General features: G+C 38.5%; 1 protein-coding gene across 1 annotated transcript; it reads right to left on the bottom strand.

Annotated features, from left to right (window-relative positions):
* Positions 1-213: 213 nt before the first annotated feature.
* Positions 214-21,580, bottom strand: LOC114046883 (zinc finger protein OZF-like). The gene is made up of 6 exons (XM_027867477.1): positions 21,490-21,580; positions 20,733-21,132; positions 18,523-18,611; positions 9,409-9,535; positions 8,981-9,076; positions 214-2,019 (listed from the first exon to the last, which is right to left on the bottom strand). The coding sequence occupies exons 2-6, from the start codon at positions 20,764-20,766 to the stop codon at positions 680-682; spliced, it is 1,686 nt and encodes a 561-aa protein (XP_027723278.1). The 5' UTR covers positions 20,767-21,132; positions 21,490-21,580; the 3' UTR covers positions 214-679.
* Positions 21,581-21,792: the final 212 nt, after the last annotated feature.

The following is a 21,792-nucleotide window of genomic DNA, read 5'->3' on the forward strand; positions in this document are numbered from 1 at the left end:
GAAGCTAGAGAGCCTGTCATATAAGAAACAGCCAAATGAAGTGGAGAAGACTAGAAAAGATGTGATAGCTGTCTTCAACTGGAAGACAAAATTAAGAACAACAAATGAAATGACAGAGGAGATAGATAAAGCATTTATTAAGTGCTTACTATGTGCCAGGCACTGTGCTAAGCACTGGGGGTAAAACTAAAAGCAAAAAAAAAAAAAACCAGCCCTACCCTCAAGGAGCTTACATTGTAATGGCAGAAGACAACATATGAAAGTTAGAAATATGGGGGAAAAGCAGATTTCAGTTTGATTTAAGGGAAAAGTTTCTAACAATTGAAACTGTTCAAAAGTAGAATGATGTCTTGGGGGGAGGGGTAGTGAATTTTCTCCACACTGGGAACCTTCAAACTGAGGCTGGGTGACCACTTGGCAGAGATGATTTAGAGACATTTCTGCTTAGGAATGAGTTGGACTAAATGATCTCTAATGTCCCTTTCTACTCAAATTATATAATTCTATAATTCAAGGATATTTATGAGTCTGAAAGAAATTTCTCTAAATCCACTTCATTTTCAGTGTTATTCTTCAGAGACTTTGCAGTAATGTCCACTGAGGTCTCAGTTTGTACAAGAAAGGTCTCCCTCATACATAGGGTTCCTTTCCAGTATGAATTAATTAATAACTTCCTAAATTAATTTAATTCATAGGGGTCTTCTCCAATATGAATTCTCTGATGTTTAGTAAGAGATGAATTACGGCTAAAAGCTCTCCCACATTCATTACATTGATAGGGTTTCTCTCCTGTATGAATTCTCTGGTGTTGAGTAAGAGATGATCTGTCACTGAAAGCTTTCCCACATTCATTACACTGATAAGGTTTCTCTCCTGTATGAATTCTTAGATGCTGAGTAAGGTGTGTCCTCCAACTAAAGGCTTTCCCACATTCATTACATTCATAGGGTTTCTCTCCACTGTGTACTCTCTGATGTTGAATAAGGGATGACCGGTTGCTGAAGGCTTTTCCACATTCACTACATTGATAAGGTTTCTCTCCTGTATGAATTCTTTGATGTTGAGTAAGGGCTCTGTGCTGCCTGAAGGCTTTTCCACATTCATTACAATGATAGGGTTTCTCTCCTGAATGAACTCTCTGATGTTGAGTAAGGGCTGTTCTTCTGCTAAAGGCTTTTCCACATTCACTACAATGACAGGGTTTCTCTCCAGTATGAATTCTCTGATGTTGAGTAAGAGCTGTACTTCGGCTAAAGGCTTTTCCACATTCAATACATTCATAGGGTTTTTCTCCAGTATGAATTCTCCAATGTTTATTAAGTGATGAAGTGATGCTGAAGGCCTTCCCACATTCATTACATTTATAAGGTTTCTCACCAGTATGAATTCTCTGATGCCAAGTAAGGTGTGTACGCTGGCTGAAAGTTTTCCCACATTCATTACACTCATAGGGTTTTTCTCCAGTATGGATTCTCCGATGTTGGGTAAGATACGAAATCTGGCTAAAGGCTTTCTCACATTCACTACATTCATAGGGTTTCTCTCCAGTATGAATTCTCCGATGTTGGGTAAGGTATGAAATCTGACTGAAGGTTTTTCCACAGTCATCACATTCATAGGGTTTCTTCCCTGCACAGATTTGCTGATGCTTAACTAGGTCTAAATTATGTTTGAAGACCTTTCCACATGTATTACATTTACTGCATCTCCTTCCTATAGAACTTCTCGGTTGGGTAACAAATATTGATCTCAAACTAAGGCTTATTCCAAGTTCATTACATTCAGAATGGTTCTTACCACTCAAGTTCTTCTTGTGGGTGACTGACATTTGTTTTAACATTCTCTCCTTGATTCTTTGCTGCTTCCCTAACTGGCCATCACATTCCAAGGCCTCTCCAAATGTAGAACAGCAGAGACCATCCCTTGGGAGTCTTTTCATTATCACCTCCTGGGATAATTCTTTATCAGCAACATCCTCCTTTGGAGTTGATTTCTTGGTTTCAGGTCTAGTTTCCCAGTCTGTAAGAAATAAAACATGAAAATGTCTCTTGTGCTAAGAGCAGGAAAACTGCTATAGCATGCTATGTACAGAACTGAGGAACTGAAGGCATGTATGGCTTTGAAAACTCTCAAATATGGCCTTCCAATCTGGGAAGAACAGAAAATAGAGTAAACAGTGAGGAAGTGACACAAATGATTAGGAGAGCTATTCTAGCATGAGAGTTGAAGACACAGAGAACAAATAGTTTATCAAAACATAATGGATAGGGCAGCTAAGTGGTGCAGTGGATATAGCACTGGCCCTGGAGTCAGAAGGACCTGAGTTCAAATCTGGTCTCAGACCAGACACTTGACAATTACTAGCTGTGTGATCCTGGGCAAGTCACTTAACCCCACCTGCCTTGCCAAAACAAAACAAAACAAAACAAAAACAAAAAAACATAATGGATGGCAGGAAGGGTAATTGGGAAAAAGGCCAAGTGGAGAAAATGTAGGAATGAGTTAGGACTAGGGGATATAGTCTGGTAATAGTACATTGGTCTTTATCATCTCATGGCTGAATTATTGTAATAACTAATAATAAAAATTGTATTAACTAATCTATCTTCCTACAATCTTCTTTTAATTTCTTAATCCATCTGGTGCATTACTACCAAAGAAATGTCTCACTGACAATAATTTCATGTCTTTAAGAATACTCCTGAAGCCCAGGTCTTCTACACCCTTAGGTATCATGATCAGAGGAATTCTGCAGTTTCGTATTATCATCTAGCTACAATCACTTCTTGAAACCCACCTGCAGAAACTCAGGAACCTATATTCAACATGAAGTAAAAAAGAACAAGAAGAAAAACCATCAATTACTCCAGATTAGGATCATTTCTACATTCTAATCACTGGAGCTTATTTCTTGTCTTACTCTCCTATATTTCCTAGATTACAAATCCTCATCTTGTTTGATGATCAAGACCTGCTTTTACTGATAACAGAATTCCTAGTCACTACTTTAACTTTCTGGTTCCCAGACCTTTACATGCTCTATGTCAAGTACAGAGGCCTTAAACCTTGTATTCCTAGTACTGAGCTCCTGCCCAAGCATCTCCTAATTCTGGTACCTATCTGACCATCAGTGCTCTAATACAGTAAGGCTGCAGCTATTATCAATCACTTTCACGAGAGTATCAGCCTCTCTGCCACTCTAAAGTTGCCTCCACACCCTTAATATGACAATGTTACTCTTTTGTTGAAAAATATTCCAATGCCTCCCCTATCCCCATAGGATAAAAGTCTGTGATCTTTAGCCAGTTGATCAGATATCACCACAATTTGGCATGGTCTTATCTATTCAAACTTGTATTCTACTTCTGCCTAACAAGTACCTTCCACTTTAGTCCACCCAAGCTCCTGTCTCCCACATATGCCATACTCATTCAAAATTTCAAGCCTTGATCATGTTGTTCAATACATATCAAAAACCTCTTTGGTATCAAATCCTAAACATTCTCCAGGGACCAGTTATGTTCCACTTCTTTAAAAAAAAGACTCCAAAGAAGAATATGGCAGAAACTAGGCATAGACCAAAATGTTACACCATATACGAAAATAAAGTCAAAATGGGTTCACAATTTAGATATAAAGGCTGATACTATATGCAAACTAGAAGAGCAAGGAATAGGTCAGATTTATGGAAAACAGAAGAATTTATGACCAAACAAGAGATAAAGAATATTATGAAATGCAAAATGGATAATTTTGATTATATTAAATTGAAAAGTTTTTGCACAAACAAAGTCAATGCAACCAAGATTAGGAGGGAAGCAGAAAACTGGGAAAGAATTTTTACAACCAGTGTCTCTGATAAGAGCATCATTTCTAAAATATATAGAGAACTGAGTCAAATTTATAAGAATACAAGTCATTCCCCAATTGATAAATGGTCAAAGGATATGACCAGGCAGTTTTCAGGTGAAGAAACTAAAGCCATCTATAGTCATATGAAAAAATGCTCTAAATCACTATTGATTAGAGAAATGCAAATCAAAACAACTCTGAAGTACCACATCACACCTATCAGATTGGTTAACATGACAAAACAGGAAAATGGTAAATGTTGGAGAAGATGTGGGAAAGTTAGAACATTAATGCATTGTTGGTGGAGTTGTGAACTGATCCAACCATTTTGGAAAGCAATTTGGAACTATGCCTAAAAGGCTATGAAAATGTGCATACCCTTTGACCCAGCAATAGAACTTGTAGGGCTATATCCCAAAGAGATCATAAAAATGGGAAAAGGACCCATATGTTCAAAAATATTTATAGCAGCTCTTTCTGTGGTGGCAAAGAATTGGAAATTGAGGTGATGCCCATCAATTTGGAATGCCTGAACAAGTTGTGGTATATGAATGTAATGGAATACTATTGTGCTATAAGAAATGATGAGCAAGTGGACTTTAGAAAAACCTGGAAAGACTTGTATGGACTGATGCTGAGGGAAGTGAGCAGAACCAGGAGAACGTTGTACACAGTTACAGCCATATTGTGCAATGACTAACTTTAATAGACTTAGCTCTTCTCAGCAATACAAGGATCTAAGGCATCTCCAAAAGTCTCATGATGGAAAATGCTATCCACATCTAGAGAAAGAACTATGGAGTTGGAATGCAGATCGAAGCATACTATTTGCTCCTGTTTTTTCTTTCTCTTCTGTTTTGTTTTGTTTTCTTCTTTCTTGTGGTTCCTCCTATTGGTTCTAATTCTTCTGACTAATGTGAAAATATGTTTAATAGGAATGTATATATAGAGCCTATATCAGATTGCACACTGTCTTTGGAAGGGAGGTCAGAAGAGAAGGGGAGAAAATTTAAAACTCAAAAGCTTATGGAAATGAATGTTGAAAACTAAAAATAAACTAATTTTAAAAAAAGACTCCAAAGCCATTTGGCCCATACTGCCATTCTTCTTTCATGGGATTTATACCTAATATTAGGTTTTTTTAAAAAAAATATAAGTGTCTTATCCCCACTATTAAACTGTAAGATTCACGGCATATTTATTTTTTTTATATCTCCTATACAGAGCCTACACATATTAAAGTATGAGCTTTGTACACAGTAGGGCCACAATCAATACTTTTAAAATTTTATTCCTAAAGTATGTCTATATTATTACCTACTTTATCCATGTTATCTTGCATGGTTACTCATATGTTTTATGTTCAAATATGTAATATTTCATGTGGGGTCTACTTTGTTTTTCCAACCACATTCTAAGGTCTTGTGTGCAGGTAAATACATCACTTACTTTTGCATCTTTCTCCATAGATATTCAACAAATGCTTTTGAGTGAATGAATGAATGAATGAATAGAAAAATCATTTCCTTGTGATGTTATCACAATCAAGGAGGCAGGGCAGTGGAGCTGTGGGAATAGGAAGGCAGCAGAAGCTCCCAACAGCACTCTCATCATCATCATCATCATCATCATCATAACTGACATTTATATAACACTTTAAAATTTGTCATGCACTTTACATATTATAGTGTTGCAGCCTCTCAACAATCCTGTGAGGTATGCACCATAGATATTATTATCCTCATTTTATACATGAGGAAACTGAAGCTCAGAAAGGTTAAGGCACTTAGCCTTGGCCAAACAGCTATTGTATAACAAGGGTGAGATTCAACCCCAGGTATTCCTGACAAATCCAATATGCTATCTATTATACTAACCTGCCTATCACGAGTCTATTTCTCTCTCTGAAAATGCCTGAAGGTAGCATACACAAGAAAGGAGAAACTAGTCCTCTGGTCTGGTGTTCCCAAATTGGTCTTTAAAAAAAACACCAAAAACCAACTGTAGAGTTATTTTGTAAAGAGCGTAAGCAAAAAAACTGGATGAGACCTCTTCATGGCAGAGCATAGCTCTAGGCAGTCTGGTGACTTGCATAGCTTTCCTTGTATCTGTATTTCCCTGGGAAAATCTTATGCACTGGGCTACAGTACTGCAAGCTGCCTGAAGTATATGGCCTATGCCTAAAGGCACAGCAAGGATGACTTTGTATCATAAGGACATCAACAGCTGTATTTCTTATAACTCTATGTGACCCTTTCCCAATTATCTCAGGTCCACCTGTATCAGAGGTCACAGGACTCCAGTGGTCAACAGCTCTGGGATCCTAGTGGCTCCATAGTAACCAACCACTCAATTGTTTACTAAGCATTTACCATTTAAGCAATACTAGAGATAAAGGGGAAGGGTGAGATAAAGGTCATTCCTTCCAAATACCTTACTAGCTAAATAAGAAGCCTTAACACATGTAAAACATTGAAAATAAAAGTCCATATAAATAAATGGTAGATCTATGTGGCAAAGATTATATGTGTTTTAGAATTTCAAAAAAAAGGAAGATCAACATAACATGTAGTAATCAAGGAAGGTTTCCTGGAGGAGAGGAACTTCAGTGGACATTAAAGGCTTTGTGCTTATGATTTAGTAGACAAAAAGAAAAGTGGAGGGTGTTTACGACAGAGCAGAATATATTCAAAGTCACAGTTAGAGAAAGGGCATCCCCTATAAAAAACAGGAAGCAGAATCTATGGGTTGAGAAATAGAGGTAGGAAGATTTAGATGTGATTTAGGAGGCAATCAGTAGTCACCAAACTCTGAGCAGCATCTTGACAGGGTAATGACTTTCTCATATTAATCTTGTCCATTTGAGGGTCTGTCTCTTTAAAGATTAAAAAACCATGGGGCCCTAGAGGTTCTCAGGTAAGAATGCTGTCCAATATTTCTAATTTCTTTAGGATGCAGAGACAAGGTATTTTTTCCTCCCTTTTCTGGAAGTTCATAGAATCATAGATTTAGAGCTAGAATGGACCTCAGGGGCCACTGAGTACAACTCCTGCATTTTACAGTTGAAGAAATTGGGGAACAGAAAAGTTAAGGGAAATCCCTTATCTGGTAAATACCCAGATCACACAGCTAACAAATGTTTGAAGATGGGATTTGAATCCAGGTCTTTCTGACTCCTAGTCCAGTATCCTATCCATTCTATCATATTGCTTCTCAGAAATGTCTGTTCTTTGTAGAGTCAACAGTGAACAGCTTCAATGTATTGGTCATCGGTAGATTAATTTGACAATCGCATACAAAATGGATTATAGGGGAGAAAGAGTCTACCATTACGATGGCCAGGTACAATTAACATTAACCATGGACTCAAACAACTTAGAAATAGAAGAGAACTAAAAAATTTAACCCTCTCATTTTTTGCATTGAAAAACTGAAACCCTTAGGAGGGAAGTAAATTGCCCAGGGTCTCCTAGGATATAAACTTAGATCTTCTGACTTCAGATTCAGTGTTCTTTCCATCACACCACAAATCCAGATGTAAGGTAATGTAGACCTGGCCTGGAATGACGGAGAATAAGGGCTGAGTCTTAAGAGATTTTAAAAGAACAAGACTTGATGATAGATTGGACATGAAGGAGATGGATTATTTAATATGACTATACCATTTCAAGATTAGGAAAGTAGTAGTACTACTACTGGCAAAAATGCAGGATCTGATAAGGTATTTCGGATAAAATAGGGTAAATTCAATTTGAAATATGTTGAGTTTGAAGTGAACAGTGGGATATTCAAATAGATTATCATAGAGGCAGGTGAAAATGTAACTAGTACATATGTAATACATCTAAGTTTGAAGTATAGATTTGAGAGTCATAAGCATAAAAAGAACAGCTACAATAATCACAATGATTAAGTTTTCCAAGGGACTTACTACAGAAAAGGAGAAATAGAGAGCTAAAGATACCAAGTCCTATAATAAAGGGGAAGAGGGAGGAAGAAAAGTCAGTGAAAAAGAGCAACACAGTAGAGCATCATATAAGCTAATGGAGGAAATTCAAGAATCAATATCAAATATAAGTCATCACTATCAGATACAATGAAGGTGAAGAAGATGGAGACTAAGAAAAGGCCATTACAGGGGTAGCTAGGTGGTACAGTGGATAGAGCACCGGCCCTGAAAGCACGAGGACCTAGTTTAAATCTGGCCTCAGACCAAACACTTGACACTTACTAGCTGTGTGACCCTGGACAAGTCACTTAACCCTAATTGCCTAAAAAAAAAAAAAAGGCCATTAGGAAAGTATGGGATATGTGTGTGGGGTCTGGTGGATACAAATAAGGATAGCAATGGAGGGAGAATAGACACCAGATTATAGGGGTTAAGTGCTCTGTAAGTATTAAAATACTATAATTGAAAATCAAAATGGAAATTGAGGTAGTAAGTATTGATAACAAATTTGAAGAATAAAAATATAGAGAGTCTACGAAAAGAAAAAGACTAATGATGTTACAAAGAGAATTATAGGATCTAGCACTGAGAAGATGCTATAATGGACAAAATCCTGAGTTTGAGGGGGAGTTAAGCTTTATTTAACAAGGACAACTCTTCTTCTGAGATTGGAGCATAGAGAAAATTTAGGAGATATATGGGAACTGACTTCAAATGTTTGAAGGGCTGGTATGCAGAAGAATGAGTAGGATTATTCTACTTTACTACAAAGGCCAGAAGTAGGACCATTTAGTGGAAGTTGTAGGAAATCAGGAAGTTCATTCAAGGAAATTCACTCAATATAAGGAAGATCTTTCTAAATATTAGAGTTGACCCAAAATAGAACAAGCTATCTTGTTGCCACTGGAAATGTCCAAGTAGAGGCTGGATAGCTAGCTATCTTTCAGGGATGTTATAGGAGAAAAAGTCTGTGTAAAGTAGGATATTAGATGATATCTAAGTCTCTTCTATGATACAGCAAGGTGAAATCAGGGTATCCAAAGTAGCTTTTGTCAAATGGCCCCAGTCTACTCTACAGGTATTGGGATTTTTGCGGAGGGTCACCCACGTTCCCCAAATCTCATCCCATCATGACTTTTACTTACAGTAATTCCTATTTGCCTCGCTCTCATCACTCACCTGGGAAGTTCCCTCTTGGGATTTTTCTCTCCATCATCCAAGGTTCTTTTCTTTGCTCCAACTGGGAGATCAAATGTGGTTTGGAAACTTGATGCCCTGCTCATGGGTAAAGACAAAGGACTTGGGTGTTTGTGCTAGGGACAAAGAACAATCCTAGAATTTAGTCTCAGTGACTTGCTCTTCAAGACCTCTGAAGGGTGAGAAAGGTGCAGCATAATGAGCAGCACATTGAAGCTGCCCATTTCTAATGCTATGAAGTATAGCCCTTTCACTTGGAAAGAGGGAGCCAGGACACCCTGTTTCTCTGAACCCTGAATTCCAAGCCCAAACTCTGCTAACATTTCAGAGGCCCCATAGCATTTAACAATTGAGGAAACAAAGATACTCCAAAGGGCAGGTTCTGAATCATACAGGGAAGCCACCCTTACCCAATGAGACCAGGTTCCTATAGTTTTCCAGCATTACTTCCCTGTACAGGTCCCTCTGAGCAGGGTACAGCTGCCCCCATTCTTCCGGGGTGAAGTCCACAGCCACATCCTTGAACGTCAATGACTCCTGAAATTCCAAAGACATTCCTGCTAAACCTAGAACCATCAGCAATGTGGCTTTGGGTAATGTTGGGAGCATTAGAAGATGAGGGCAGGCTTTATAGGAAGTAGTCTTAGTAAGGATATATAATCCAACATGAATTAATAAAATCCAAATCATTTTATGCTAAGTTAATTTCTTTTTTTTAAATAGGGTTATTAGACTGGTAGATTGAGTGAGTACCATAAGGATAGCATATACCTCAATTTCAGCAAGGCCTTTCTCAGTCTTTCATTATATCACTGAAGACAAGATGGAAAGATGCAGATTAGATGATAGTACAGTTAGGTGTATTCAAAACTAGCTGAATTTGGACCCTAAAAGTAGTAGTTAATGAGTTGATATCAAGCTGGAAGGAAATCTCCAGGGAACTACTGCAGTACACGTTCTTGGATCTGTTCTGTTCAACATTATTTTTACCAATAACTTCAATGAAGACAGAAATGGAATGTTTATCATATTTGCAGATGACATGAAGCTGGGAACTAATATGTTACAAGTAAAAATAGGGATTTGAGAGATTTTGATGGGTTAAACAAATGGGCCAAACAGGGATGAATAATATTCTTTCAAAAATCAACTATATGTACAATGATGAGAATATGGCCTGATAAAATTCATCTTAAAAAAGACCTAGGGATTTTATTGGACTGCAAGTCAAGTATGAGTCAACAGTACAACATAGGAAATCAAAAATGCTAATGCAAATTTTGTCTGCATTAATGGTGGTGTAGGGCACAGAACAAAGGTGGTAATGGTCTCACTGTACTCTGTTCTGGTAATATACATCGGGAGTGTTGTATTCAGATCCAGGTGTAACATTCTGGAAGATATTAATGTAGTGGAGTGCATTCAGGGGAAGGGAATCAGGATCTGTAGAAGGATATGGGAATGTTTAATATCAATCAGTTATCAAGTTATTATCAATTTAATCTTCTCAACATCTCTCATATTCACTTCTCTTTTCACCACAACTACCCTAGTTCAGGCCTTTATCCCCTGCTGCCTGAATTGCTGCAATAGAATCTTAGTGGGAGTCCCTACAACCAGTCTCTCTCCTCTGCAATTCATCTCCACCCAGTTGCCAAATTGACATTCATAAAGCACAGGTGTAACCATGTCAACTTCTCTAACAGAGAAACTTCACTGGTTTATCCTTTAGAATAAAATACTTTTCAGTTTGTATCCTTTAGAATAAAGTCTCCAGCCTATTTTACAGGTTGATTATACGCTACTTCTCTTCACACACTTTATGCTCCAGTCACACTGGCCTACTTGCTCTTGTCCCTACATGATGCTCCATATCCTACCTCTGTGACTTTACACAAGCAGTCCCATGTGCCTAGAATACTGTCTCCTCATCTCTACTTCTTGGAAACTCCAGCTCCGTTCCAAGCTCAGTTCAAGTGCCACCTCATTGAAAAGGCCTTTCCTAATTCCCCTAATTGTTAGTACTCCTCTATCACTATATATTTATTTTCTATATATTCTGTATTCACTTATTTGTGAATGTTGTATCCTGTTAGAATATAAGCTCCTTGAGAACAGGGACTTATTTTTGTGACTGTATCTCTAACATCTAGTAAATGCTTGTTGACCAGTAGCATGGGAGTATCTCAAGGGTTTTCACGTGGATGACATATTGGATTCACTCTACTTGTCCTAGAAGGTCATAAGTAGGATCAATGGGTGGATTTCTTCTCAATATAAGGAAAAACTTCCTAATAATTAGAGCTGCCCAAAAGTAGAATGGGCTTATGAGGAGAAGTGGGTTCCTCATCACTGTAGGTCTTCTAGAAAAAGTGAGATGCCTACCTGGGAGGGATGGTGAATAGAAGTTTAATGTTTCAGAGAGGGTTTGTCTTAGATGACCTTAGATGTCCCTTCAAACTCTGAGATTCTATAAACACATAGGATGCTAAGCATTCCAAATCAACTCAAAAATTGTTTGTTTTTTACTATGTAAGTAGTATTTTAAAAGTATGAAACATGGTTTTTGCCATTAAGGATCATACATCTTTTGTTAAGAATGTGAGCACACACATGACACGAGAGAACAATCAGTTTTTATTCAACTTTTCAATTATTTATTACAGATACACCTTCTATGCCTAGTTAGATAAGCAATTGATAAAAACATTGAACAGCATAGGGCCAAGAATAGATCCCTAGGACACTCAACTCAACACCTACTTCCAAGATGACATTGACCAATTCGGATCATTTGACCAAATTCAAATCTATCTGAGCTATTAATTACCTAGACTACATCTCAGAGCCCACATCCCTCCATCCTGTCTATAAGGAGAACATGAGAGGCAATGTTTTACTGAACATAACCTGATTTATTTAATCTAATGTTTTGAAACTCTGATGGATTTGTAATAAGTGTTGATGTTGATGCCCCTTTTTCTAGTACAATATGCAACCTAAATATGCCTTCCCAATCTATACAGTATAGGTATATGTCCTGTCATAAATCATTCATGTGAAGATCTACCCAATGAACTAGAGGAGTTCCTTTGGGTCTTCTGTTATTTCACGGATTCTAGCACAACATTTGGTCCATTTATCTGTTTTCCCTTGCTCTTACTACATGACCAGCCTTTTGCCTTCTTTCATGAGCATTTTGTCTCTTACGCAATATCTTGCATGCAGTCATTAGCAAAATGATACAGCTATTTAAGGTGACCCTACATTTCTCTATTTTCCTTTGGGTCACCCACAAATTTGATTGTTTGAAGATGATAGTATTTAATGATTCATAGTCATGTAGCATCATTGGGAAAATACTGGCATTGAAAAGATATGCTGGTAAGCATCTTAAGGTTTTTGAAAGCTTTGTTTAATTTCCTAAGTGCAACTTATCTAGTTCTCCTATTCATGTTCAATTTTGTCTGCCAACTTCATGTCTATTTATAGTACTTGTGCAAAATATACATGCTGATACAATAACTGAAAGGGCTGTCCATTCATATATAATCTGGGCTATATGCATTCTTCATCAAGAATGGTGTATTATTAGTTAAGATCTTATGAGTGGACAAGCATTTCTCTGAAGAGAGCCTAAAGTGTTTCAGAGCTTGCTTCAGTCAGCAAACAAACAAAAGTACCCAACCAATCTGTAAGGGATCTGTCTTCCCTATGAGTTTTATGGAGGAGATCCTCCATGATAGTTATAGGCACATATTATCCTATTTTTTTGTCTCAATATTGAGATTGAGAGAATTACTACACAAAATTATCACTGGATGTATCTCTCAAGGAATCTTGTTATGATCTTACATGTAATAGATATGCATTTTAAAAGTTTTTTAAATACAACAAAAAAAGACCTATGATTCTAAATCCAGAGATATGTGAGGATGTCCATCTCCACTAAGATAAGTGCACGTTTTCAATGAACTCAGAAGAAACAGAAAAATAGTTTTAAAAGGTTTTTTTAAAAATGGACTTGAATATTAATAGTTCTAACAGAAATCCCCAATACTTAGAGACAGAAAAGTTGGGGAATTTTCAAGCAAAAACAAATTTTTATGCATGAAATATAAGTCTCTGTCTTTTGTCTCAAAAATGAAATTTTGTACAACACAAGATGGCCCAAGAATTTGAAATTTTTCTCAACTTTTTAGTCTGGCTTTAAGAATAAAATAGATAGGTTGAAAGTTCAGATTTTTGGTATACGGGGGTTGAAATATGTACCTTTTTAAAGATTCATCCTTGGAACACCATTATGAGAGTTCACAATTTAATTTTTTTTTTTAAAGTGACATCCCAGGGGGGCAGTTAGGTGGCACAGTGGATAGAGCACCGGCCCTGGAGTCAGAAGGACCTGAGTTCAAATCCAGACACTTGACACTTACTAGCTGTGTGACCCTGGGCAAGTCACTTAACTCCATTGCCTAGCCCCCCCAAAATTAAAAAAAAAATTAAAGTGACATCCCATAATTTTATTTATTCAACAAGTACTACTTTAGATTTTAGGTCTCTTACATCTTTAAAATCTTATAATTCTATTGTTGATCATATACTCAGTGGAAAATATTATGTTAGCTGATGAGGATGACACAAAAAGCATGGCTCCAACCTTCCAAGAGTTTACAATCTGTTGTTGTTTGTTATTGTGCAGTCATTTTCAGTCATGTCTAACTCTTCGTGACCCCATTTAGGGTTTTCTTGGCAAAGATCTTGGAGTGGTTTGCTATTTCCTTTTCCAACTAATTTTACAATAGGGTTAAGTGACTTGCCCAAGGTCACAAGCTAGTAAGTGTCTAAGGCCAGATTTGAACTCAGGAAGATGAGTTCTCCTATCATCTAGAGGACTTAAAATGATTTTTTAAAAAAGGATTTTCCTGTAAGTCAGTACAAATATACCATAATTTCTGAACAATTAAAAAAAAATCCTAGACACTATTGTCACAAGTTTCCATGGCTTCTGGATACCAGCAACTACAATTCAAGGTTACTTATTATTCACAATTAATTTTGTCATTTGAATTGAAGGAAAGAAAGGACCATTCTTTCCAACAATCAGATGGCTGTAGCATAGAGTAAAGAATGCTACACTAGAAGTCTGATGATCTTGGTTTTAACCTTGACTCTCCCCTGAACTAGCCATGGAACCCAGAACAAGTCATGTTCCCCCCATGAGTCTCAATTTTAGTCTTTGAAATGTAAGTGGTTTGGACTAAATGATCTAATGTTTGTTCTAGTTCCAAATTCTAAGCCAAGGATAACAAAATAAAGCTGAAATTCACTGTAATTTATAAAAATGGCCAAAAGATTTGGATTGATAATGTGGATTTTTAAAATCATGTGACCATTTAACAAATATTTATTAAGCATCCACTATGTGCAAAGTACTATGTGAGGCACTGGGGATAGATACATCCAGGTGCATGCGCATGCACGCGCGTGCGCGCGCACACACACACACACACACACACACCTCTGCCCTCAAGAAGGTTACATTCTATCTGTGGAATCCAACAGTACACAATTAAGTAAATACAAGGTAATGTAGTGAAGGAGAGAACATTAACTGGGAGAGAAGGGTGCACAGTGAAGGGGAAAGTAGATGTGGTTAGCAAAAAAAGGAGACGTGGTTTGCATAAGAGTTGGCCCCTGAGCTGGGGACTGAAGCTAAAGATGCTAAAAGGCAGAGGTAGGAAGGAGTGCATTACATAAGTGGAAGACAGCCTTGCAAAGGTACAGAGACAGGAAATAGAATGCTTCTAGGAACAGTTCTTGGCTAGTTTGGCAGGAACACAAAGTATGTGAAGAATAACATAAATGTGGAAAGGCAGATTAGAGTCAGATTGTGGCAGGCAAATGCCAGCGCCTGGTGGGGAGCTGGGTTCATCTAACTGACATATCCTAGCTATGGACAAGTTTCCTCTCTAAGCCTCAGTTTCCTCATTTATAAAATGGGAATAATAATACACTATTTCACAGGATTGTAAGGAATAAGCTCTGCCATTAACACGTGGCCTTATCACTTCATCTCTTTTGGCCTCAGTTTCCTTATCTATAAAATGATGGTTATGGACTAGGTGATGTCTGAGGTCCCTTCCAATTCTAATGTCTGATGATTCTGAGTTCTGGGTCAGCAATAGAATTCCTAATTTTAACACTACACTTACAGGACTATTATTATCTACTTTATAGTGATCATTTTACAAAGTCATTTCCAAAATCACAACTTAACAAAAAGTAGGAAAGTACAGACTGTCTGTATATATATATATATACATAGAGACAGTCATACATTTATGCCTGTGTATGTACAATATGCACTATATATAACATATACATGCATACACACATGTCTACATATGCATATAAGCTGTCCTCTCTTTTTGTTGTCTCAAATACTATGCTAGGCCTATAGACATATTTGTGTGGATGTATATGTATGTATATACGTATGTATGTGTGTTTGTGTACAAAAGTCATCTTTGCCTTTTCTTTCCATGTCAGCTCCTACATCCAATTCATTGCCAAATCTTAGAAATTTTACCTCCCCATCTCCCCTATCCATCTCCCTTCACTCACACTGCCAATATTCTAGTTCAGATCCTCAGCTTCTCTTGCCCAGATGATTTTAAAAGCACCAAAACTGGTCTCTCTGCCTTGAGTTTTTCCCCTCTCCAAACCACATTTCACAAAGCAGTCAAAGTTAATTGTCCTAAGGCACAGATGTGGGCATGTCAGCTTCATACAGTGGAGTGGGCAACATGCTTTAGAAGAGTGCTGCACCTATAGTCAGGAAGACTTGAGACTCAAATCTCATCACTAACACTAGTTGTGTTAGAGGTCGTGGGCAAGTCATATACTTTTGAGTCTCAGTTTCCCCATTTATAAAAGTGGGGTGATAATACTCTTACCTATTTTACAAGGTAGTTGAGGCTCAATGAGATAATGTATATAAAATGCTTTGCCAACATTAAAGTACTATGTTAATGTTAATGCTTGCACAGGGCTCTAGCTGTAAATCAGATATGCATTTACAATAATGTGTCACATTATAATACTTGATTATTTGGCCTTTGAGTTCTATGACCCAAACAAGAAACCTAGATAAATGACAATAAAATTCTTACTTTTGGCACTTGTTCTAAACTATGATAGTGGTGGTGGTAGTGGGTGTTGGTGGCGTCACTCTCCTATTCAAAAATTATCAGTGGCTCCCTACTGGCTCTTAGATAAAAATCAAGTCCTTGATCTAGTATTTAAAGCCCTCCACAATCTGGCTCTGACTTGTTCAGCTTTATTTCACATTATTCCCCTTGCTGCATTCCAAACTAGACTGTTAAGTTTCCCCAATCTCACTTCCTCATTTTTAAGCCTTCATTTACCTCCATATATCAGTGTAGGCTGTTCCCCATGCCTAGAAGGTACTCTCTCCCTCATCTCTGTCTTTCAAAATCCTTATCTTAATTCAAAGGCTTAGTTCAGTAGCCCCCTCCTTCATGAAGCAAGCTTCTTCCAGCCAAATGAAAGTGTTCTCCATCTCCTCAAATTTTCCTAGGCTATTTTGGATCTCTCCTCTGCACTCATCTCACTCTATCTTGTATTATAATTAGCTATGTACATCATCCTTTACTTTCCCTAGGCATAACACTGGAAGTTATTTAAGCTTGAGTGCCATTTTATGTCTATAGACCTAACATTGAAGACAGTAGACACCTGTTGAACTGAATAGTAGTCTACTGAACTGAATTTAATATTGATGAATGTAATAATAATTATATTAATAGTTCCACATGTACATTGTGCTTTACAAGGCTTACATAACACTTTTCCCACAACAGTCCTCTGAGGTAAACAGTGTATGTGTTATTTATTATCTCCATTTAACAGAGAAGAAACTTACAAATTCGGAAAGTTATATGACTTGCCCATGGCCCAACAGATAGTATGTGTCAAGGTCTTCTGACTCCAAGTTCGGTGCTTTTCTACTAGAACTGAATACGAACTAATTGCCAGAACACAGCAGTTAAGATTCACTAGCTTACTTCATGAAAATGTGAGTTTTGCAACCTCTTTTCTCCCAAAGTCCCCATAAACTGGATACCTGAAAAGACTGATTAAAGTGGTGTCACATATATGTGAAAGTTGACCTATGGAATCTTAAACTATTTTTAATTAAACTATTAATTAAACTATTATTTAATTAAACTATTAAAATTATCTGTTTCCCCGTGGACAATATAGACATAAAAGCTTATATCGGGTATTCAACTTCCTCTGGGTTGTCATCGCTATTATTTTGTTTTCTTGTTCAGAATGTGTAAACAGCTAGCTTCTAGGAAAATGGATAGGAAAGACTGCTCTGCTACCACACTCCTAATAAATGGAGTACTCCTCAGAGAAAAACCTGCAAGAGTTCTGACATTTAGACTTGTTGCAGTTTCAGAGAAATGGTCTAAAACTGCCATACAATCATCTCCATATTTACTATCAATAGAGCCTCCCATCATATAAACCCTTGTGTTATCTTTCCTTTCTTTGTTACAGTCAACCATTCACTTACCACTTCACTTCCCTGTCTCATATCAAGTGATCTAATTCTAAATTCCTCAGGTTGCTGGCATTCAAGGCCCTCCATGATCCAACTCTACCCTATATATCCAATCCATCTTCCACTACTTTCTAACATGATCCTTCCACTTTGGCCAGGCCAGTGTAACTGGTCCCCACTCTGCCTCTGGGACTTTGTTCATGATGGCCTCACTTATGGAAATGCCCTCTCCAGTCTTTTCCAATTACACAAAAACCTGTCTAACCTCAGGGCCAGCTCAAATCCCAGCTCTGATAGGAAGTCTTCTTTTGTCCATTGTAATCTGAATTCCTTTATCTACTGTCTATGCCATTTATTTTGACATTTACCCATATATTTGTATTTTTATTTATAATAAAAATAATTATTTTGTGTCTTTTTTCTCTAGCGAGCTTCAGCCAGTTAAAAGAATACTAGATAAGGAGTCAAAAGTCCCAGGTTCTAGATCAAGTTCAATATCTACCTCAGTCTACTACTGGGTAAATCACATAAACTTCTTTGGTCTCTCAAAGATAGTATGGGCCTTAAAAATCATCTAGTTTAATTCCTTTATTTTTACAGATAAGAAAACTAAAAGCCTAAGAGAAAGTAAGCTTCTTGAGAGTGAAGACTGCCACATATTTGTTCTATTCACAGGCTCATGAATATAGTATAGTATGGTAGCTCTGAATCACCTATTTAATAGGTTGAGTGGATGCTAAGCAAAGAGAACAATACTGAGATGGCCACCAAGAAAGGCAAATTGAGAACATTCAAATACCAAAAACACCTCTATAAAGACGAATTGGAGCTTATGTCCTTGGGCAGAAAAACAAAAGGATGAGAGAGGAAATGTATCTACCCTCTGATACCTGAGCTGGCATTTCAAAAGAGAGAAGCAACCCCAACTCACCTGGGATTTGGCTGTCAGGAGCCCAGAGTTAATTCTCTCTTCCTCCATGCTCCCCTCTTGGGGAAAGGTAGAGTCCTGAGAAAGCAGAGCTGGGGAAGAGAAAGGAGCCATGAGGGAAACCCTCCTGCTTTGTGGTTCCCAGACTCATCAGACCACATGCTAGACTAACATGCCAGGTGGATGTGATTCCCCACATTCCTTATGAAGGAAGGAGAACCAAGGGAGACCATGAGTTAACCCCATTCCCAATGAGAGAACCATAGGCATTGCCATGTAGGACCCAGAGTCTATCCTTGTGTTCCTAATAGTTTCAAGGTTTAAAGGCCTAATGCCTACAGTCCCAGTGAAAGTATACTTTCAAAGACAGCCAGACAAATAAAAGTGTAGTTCTGAAAGCTTTTATTAATGTGAAGCTCATGAAAACATTCTGCTGTGTCTTTCCCCCAATTCACAATCTCCAGCTTCATAGATATAAAACATGAGGTTTTCAAACAGGGAGAAATATCACTTACTGAAATAAACACAGGACCAAAGTCAGAAGACCTGGATTTAAGTCCTGGTTCTCCCACTAATTATGAAATTGCAGGTAATTTACTTGACCTATCTGAGTCTCAGTTTCCAAACTTGTAAAACAGGAAAGATGATAATATCTATCTTATCTGACTCATAGGGTCCTTGGGAGGACCAAATGAGATAACTAATGAAAAAACTTTCTGAGAAGTAAAAAGCTAAATGTACTGACTATTTGATATTTGGCTGGGATGGCAGAAGCTTTCGGAGAAAATGGCTTAAAAGAAGGTATGATTGGATAGTCCTTCTCTTCCCCCTCTACTCTACTTTCTCCACCAGATTACCACCAAGAACAGCTAATGGTGAATGTTGGGAAGAACCTTGGCTTGAGAGGACATGTTACAAAGCAGAGCAAAGATGTGGCTGAAGGATAACATAGGGGACCCATATTGAGATTCCCAACATTCTTACTCACTGAGCTCACCATACCACAGGGCCAGAGAGATCTACCTATTCTCTAATCCAAGAACACCCAATGGGAAAGTGTCTTTGAAGTATTAAATGTTCATGTTTGCTGATGTTTGGTCAGTTCATAAAGAAAAAAAATGAAAGAAAAGGATCTCTGTATTCTTTAAAAAGCATAATATATACCATATAATGGTAATATCAACCTGACAACATTGGTCATGACTTTAATATAATATATAATTATTGATATATAATGGGTTCCTCCTCTTTCTAATGAAACCTGACCCATTAACTAATTAAAAATATATTGTCTCTAATAACCAACTTTACCTCCAAAGAGAGGTAAAAGAACGCACCTTCTCCCTATTTCTTTGCAAAAGTGTAGGCCTAAGGGTATTGAACACTGAGTATGTCGGACTTTTTCAATATGGTGGTCAGTTTTCCTGAACTTCCTTTTTCTTCTTCTTTATGGTGCTCTGGGAGTAGGAAGGGGAAAGAATATATTGGGAATTGTAGGTGATATAAAAACAATTTATATGTGTGTGTATGTGTGCATGTATATATAATTCTCATCACCTGAGATCCATGCACCAAATTCAGCCCCTCCCTGGAGTGAAGGAGGAAACACAAGAGGGAGTAGAGAGGAAACACTTAAAGTTTACAAAGGGGAGATGCGTAGCAAGGTTCCCCATACAGGATTTAAGATAAAGAGGAACCAAGGTCAGATGCCCTGCAAGAGCTAGCTAAACATAATAGCTTCTGCTGACCAAAGAATCTGTTCTGGGAAAGACTTGAACATTATTCAGATAACTGCATACTAGAAACTTGGTATTAGAGTGAAGTTTTCCTTGTGTTTTCTCTTAGGTTCTCAGTAAAAGTTCTTTGTGGAAAAACTGCAAATTGATCTAAAAGGAAACGGAATTGTTCTCTATTTGAGACAGACTAGGAAGGTGAATCCTCATGACCCCAGAGATTAAGGTGATGATAGCTGTGGGAGCAAACAAGTTCAGAGCCTTTGGACTTGGAAAGATAAGAACCTCTATGTGTGTACTGGGATGACAGAAAGGGGCATAGTAGGAAAAACAAAAGTTAAACAAAGTTGGGATAATCCTTAAATGTTGATTACTTCCCACCTGGCCCATTCCCTCACTCAGACACCTTCTTTTGAGATATGTTTTCCTCTTCCCATCCTGGGGTACCTATCACCTTCCCTCCCCTTCTGTAATTCTCACCTCTCTCCCCAAGCATTTGGGTCAGATCTTCCATGGTCAGCCACTTCTCAATGGCTTCTGGGTGTTCTGCTGTCACCCAATTGCTATCTAACCAGGCAGGTGGATCAGAAAATTGCTAAAGCACCAGCAGCTCCAGGACCTGCTCCTTTCTGCCCCAAAGCTCTAGTCAAAGATCTCAAGTCAGATGTGGGATCTTCCTCCACATTCACCTTCTTGCAGAGCTTGGACCTTCCTTCACTGTGGGGCTCTCTGATCTGTCTCCCCAGGAATGAATCCTCCCTCTGTTGCCCCAGGAGCTACCCAGGGCCGATTAGGCAGAGTCGGGAAGGAGTCAGCAGGAGGGACCCAGCAGCCTCAGGCACAGCAGGCCCTCCGAGACCTGCGGAGATGGCCAGAAACCCTGGATACACAAAATGGACACAAGGTGAGTTTCAGTCATTCATTCGGTCAAAGAGCATTTATTAAGTGCCTACGATAAAAAAGCTGAAACAGTCCCTGCCCTCAAGGAGCTCACATTCTACCGGCGGCACGCGGTGCTGTGGTCAAACAGGATAAGCAAAGCTGCTGGAAGCGGCCACACGTCCACACGGCTCGGCCACAGTCCCCGGCACCCCCAGGGCAGGCCCCGCCGCGCACATCCAGGGCCCAAGCGGTCACGCCCAGGGAGCACAAGCCGTTTTCTTCCCCTCCCGGACCTGCTCCTATTAGGGCGAGAGTGCGAGTGGGTATCGGGGACGGACGCTCGGTCACTAAATACCTGGTCACCGGCTGCGGGGCCTGGACTGACAAAGACGCGACTCGGAGACAATCATCTTTTCCAATCATGGCGGCGAGCATGCGCACACATCTCCAGGCGAAAGCGGGCAGCACAGCTGCGCAGAGAGGCCTAGGGACTACAATTCCCAGAATGCTAAGGGCTGAGTGGTTTCCCCTCTTCTTCTCGCTCCCCTCTTCCCCAGCTTCGAACGGCAATAGAAGTTCTCATTTGCTGAAGGTTCTGATGGTTCTAGAACTGACATTTAATCCCTGCCCAGCATCTAGGCTCTGGTCTCCATTGGCT

This window comes from Vombatus ursinus, unplaced genomic scaffold (genome assembly GCF_900497805.2).
Source record: "Vombatus ursinus unplaced genomic scaffold, bare-nosed wombat genome assembly UNPS02014786.1, whole genome shotgun sequence".
NCBI classification, from domain to species: domain Eukaryota; kingdom Metazoa; phylum Chordata; class Mammalia; order Diprotodontia; family Vombatidae; genus Vombatus; species Vombatus ursinus.

Bases quoted from the DNA above. Each gene is read 5' to 3' on its own strand.
- LOC114046883 (XM_027867477.1), bottom strand. From the start codon at position 20,766: ATGGAAGATCTGACCCAAATGCTTGGGGAGAGAG. The intron at 9,077-9,408 runs GTAAGGGTGGCT...ACCCATGAGCAG, and splicing joins TAGGAACCTGGTCTCATTGG to GGCATCAAGTTTCCAAACCA. The intron at 2,020-8,980 runs GTGAGTGATGAG...TATTTCTTACAG, and splicing joins CCCAAGAGGGAACTTCCCAG to ACTGGGAAACTAGACCTGAA.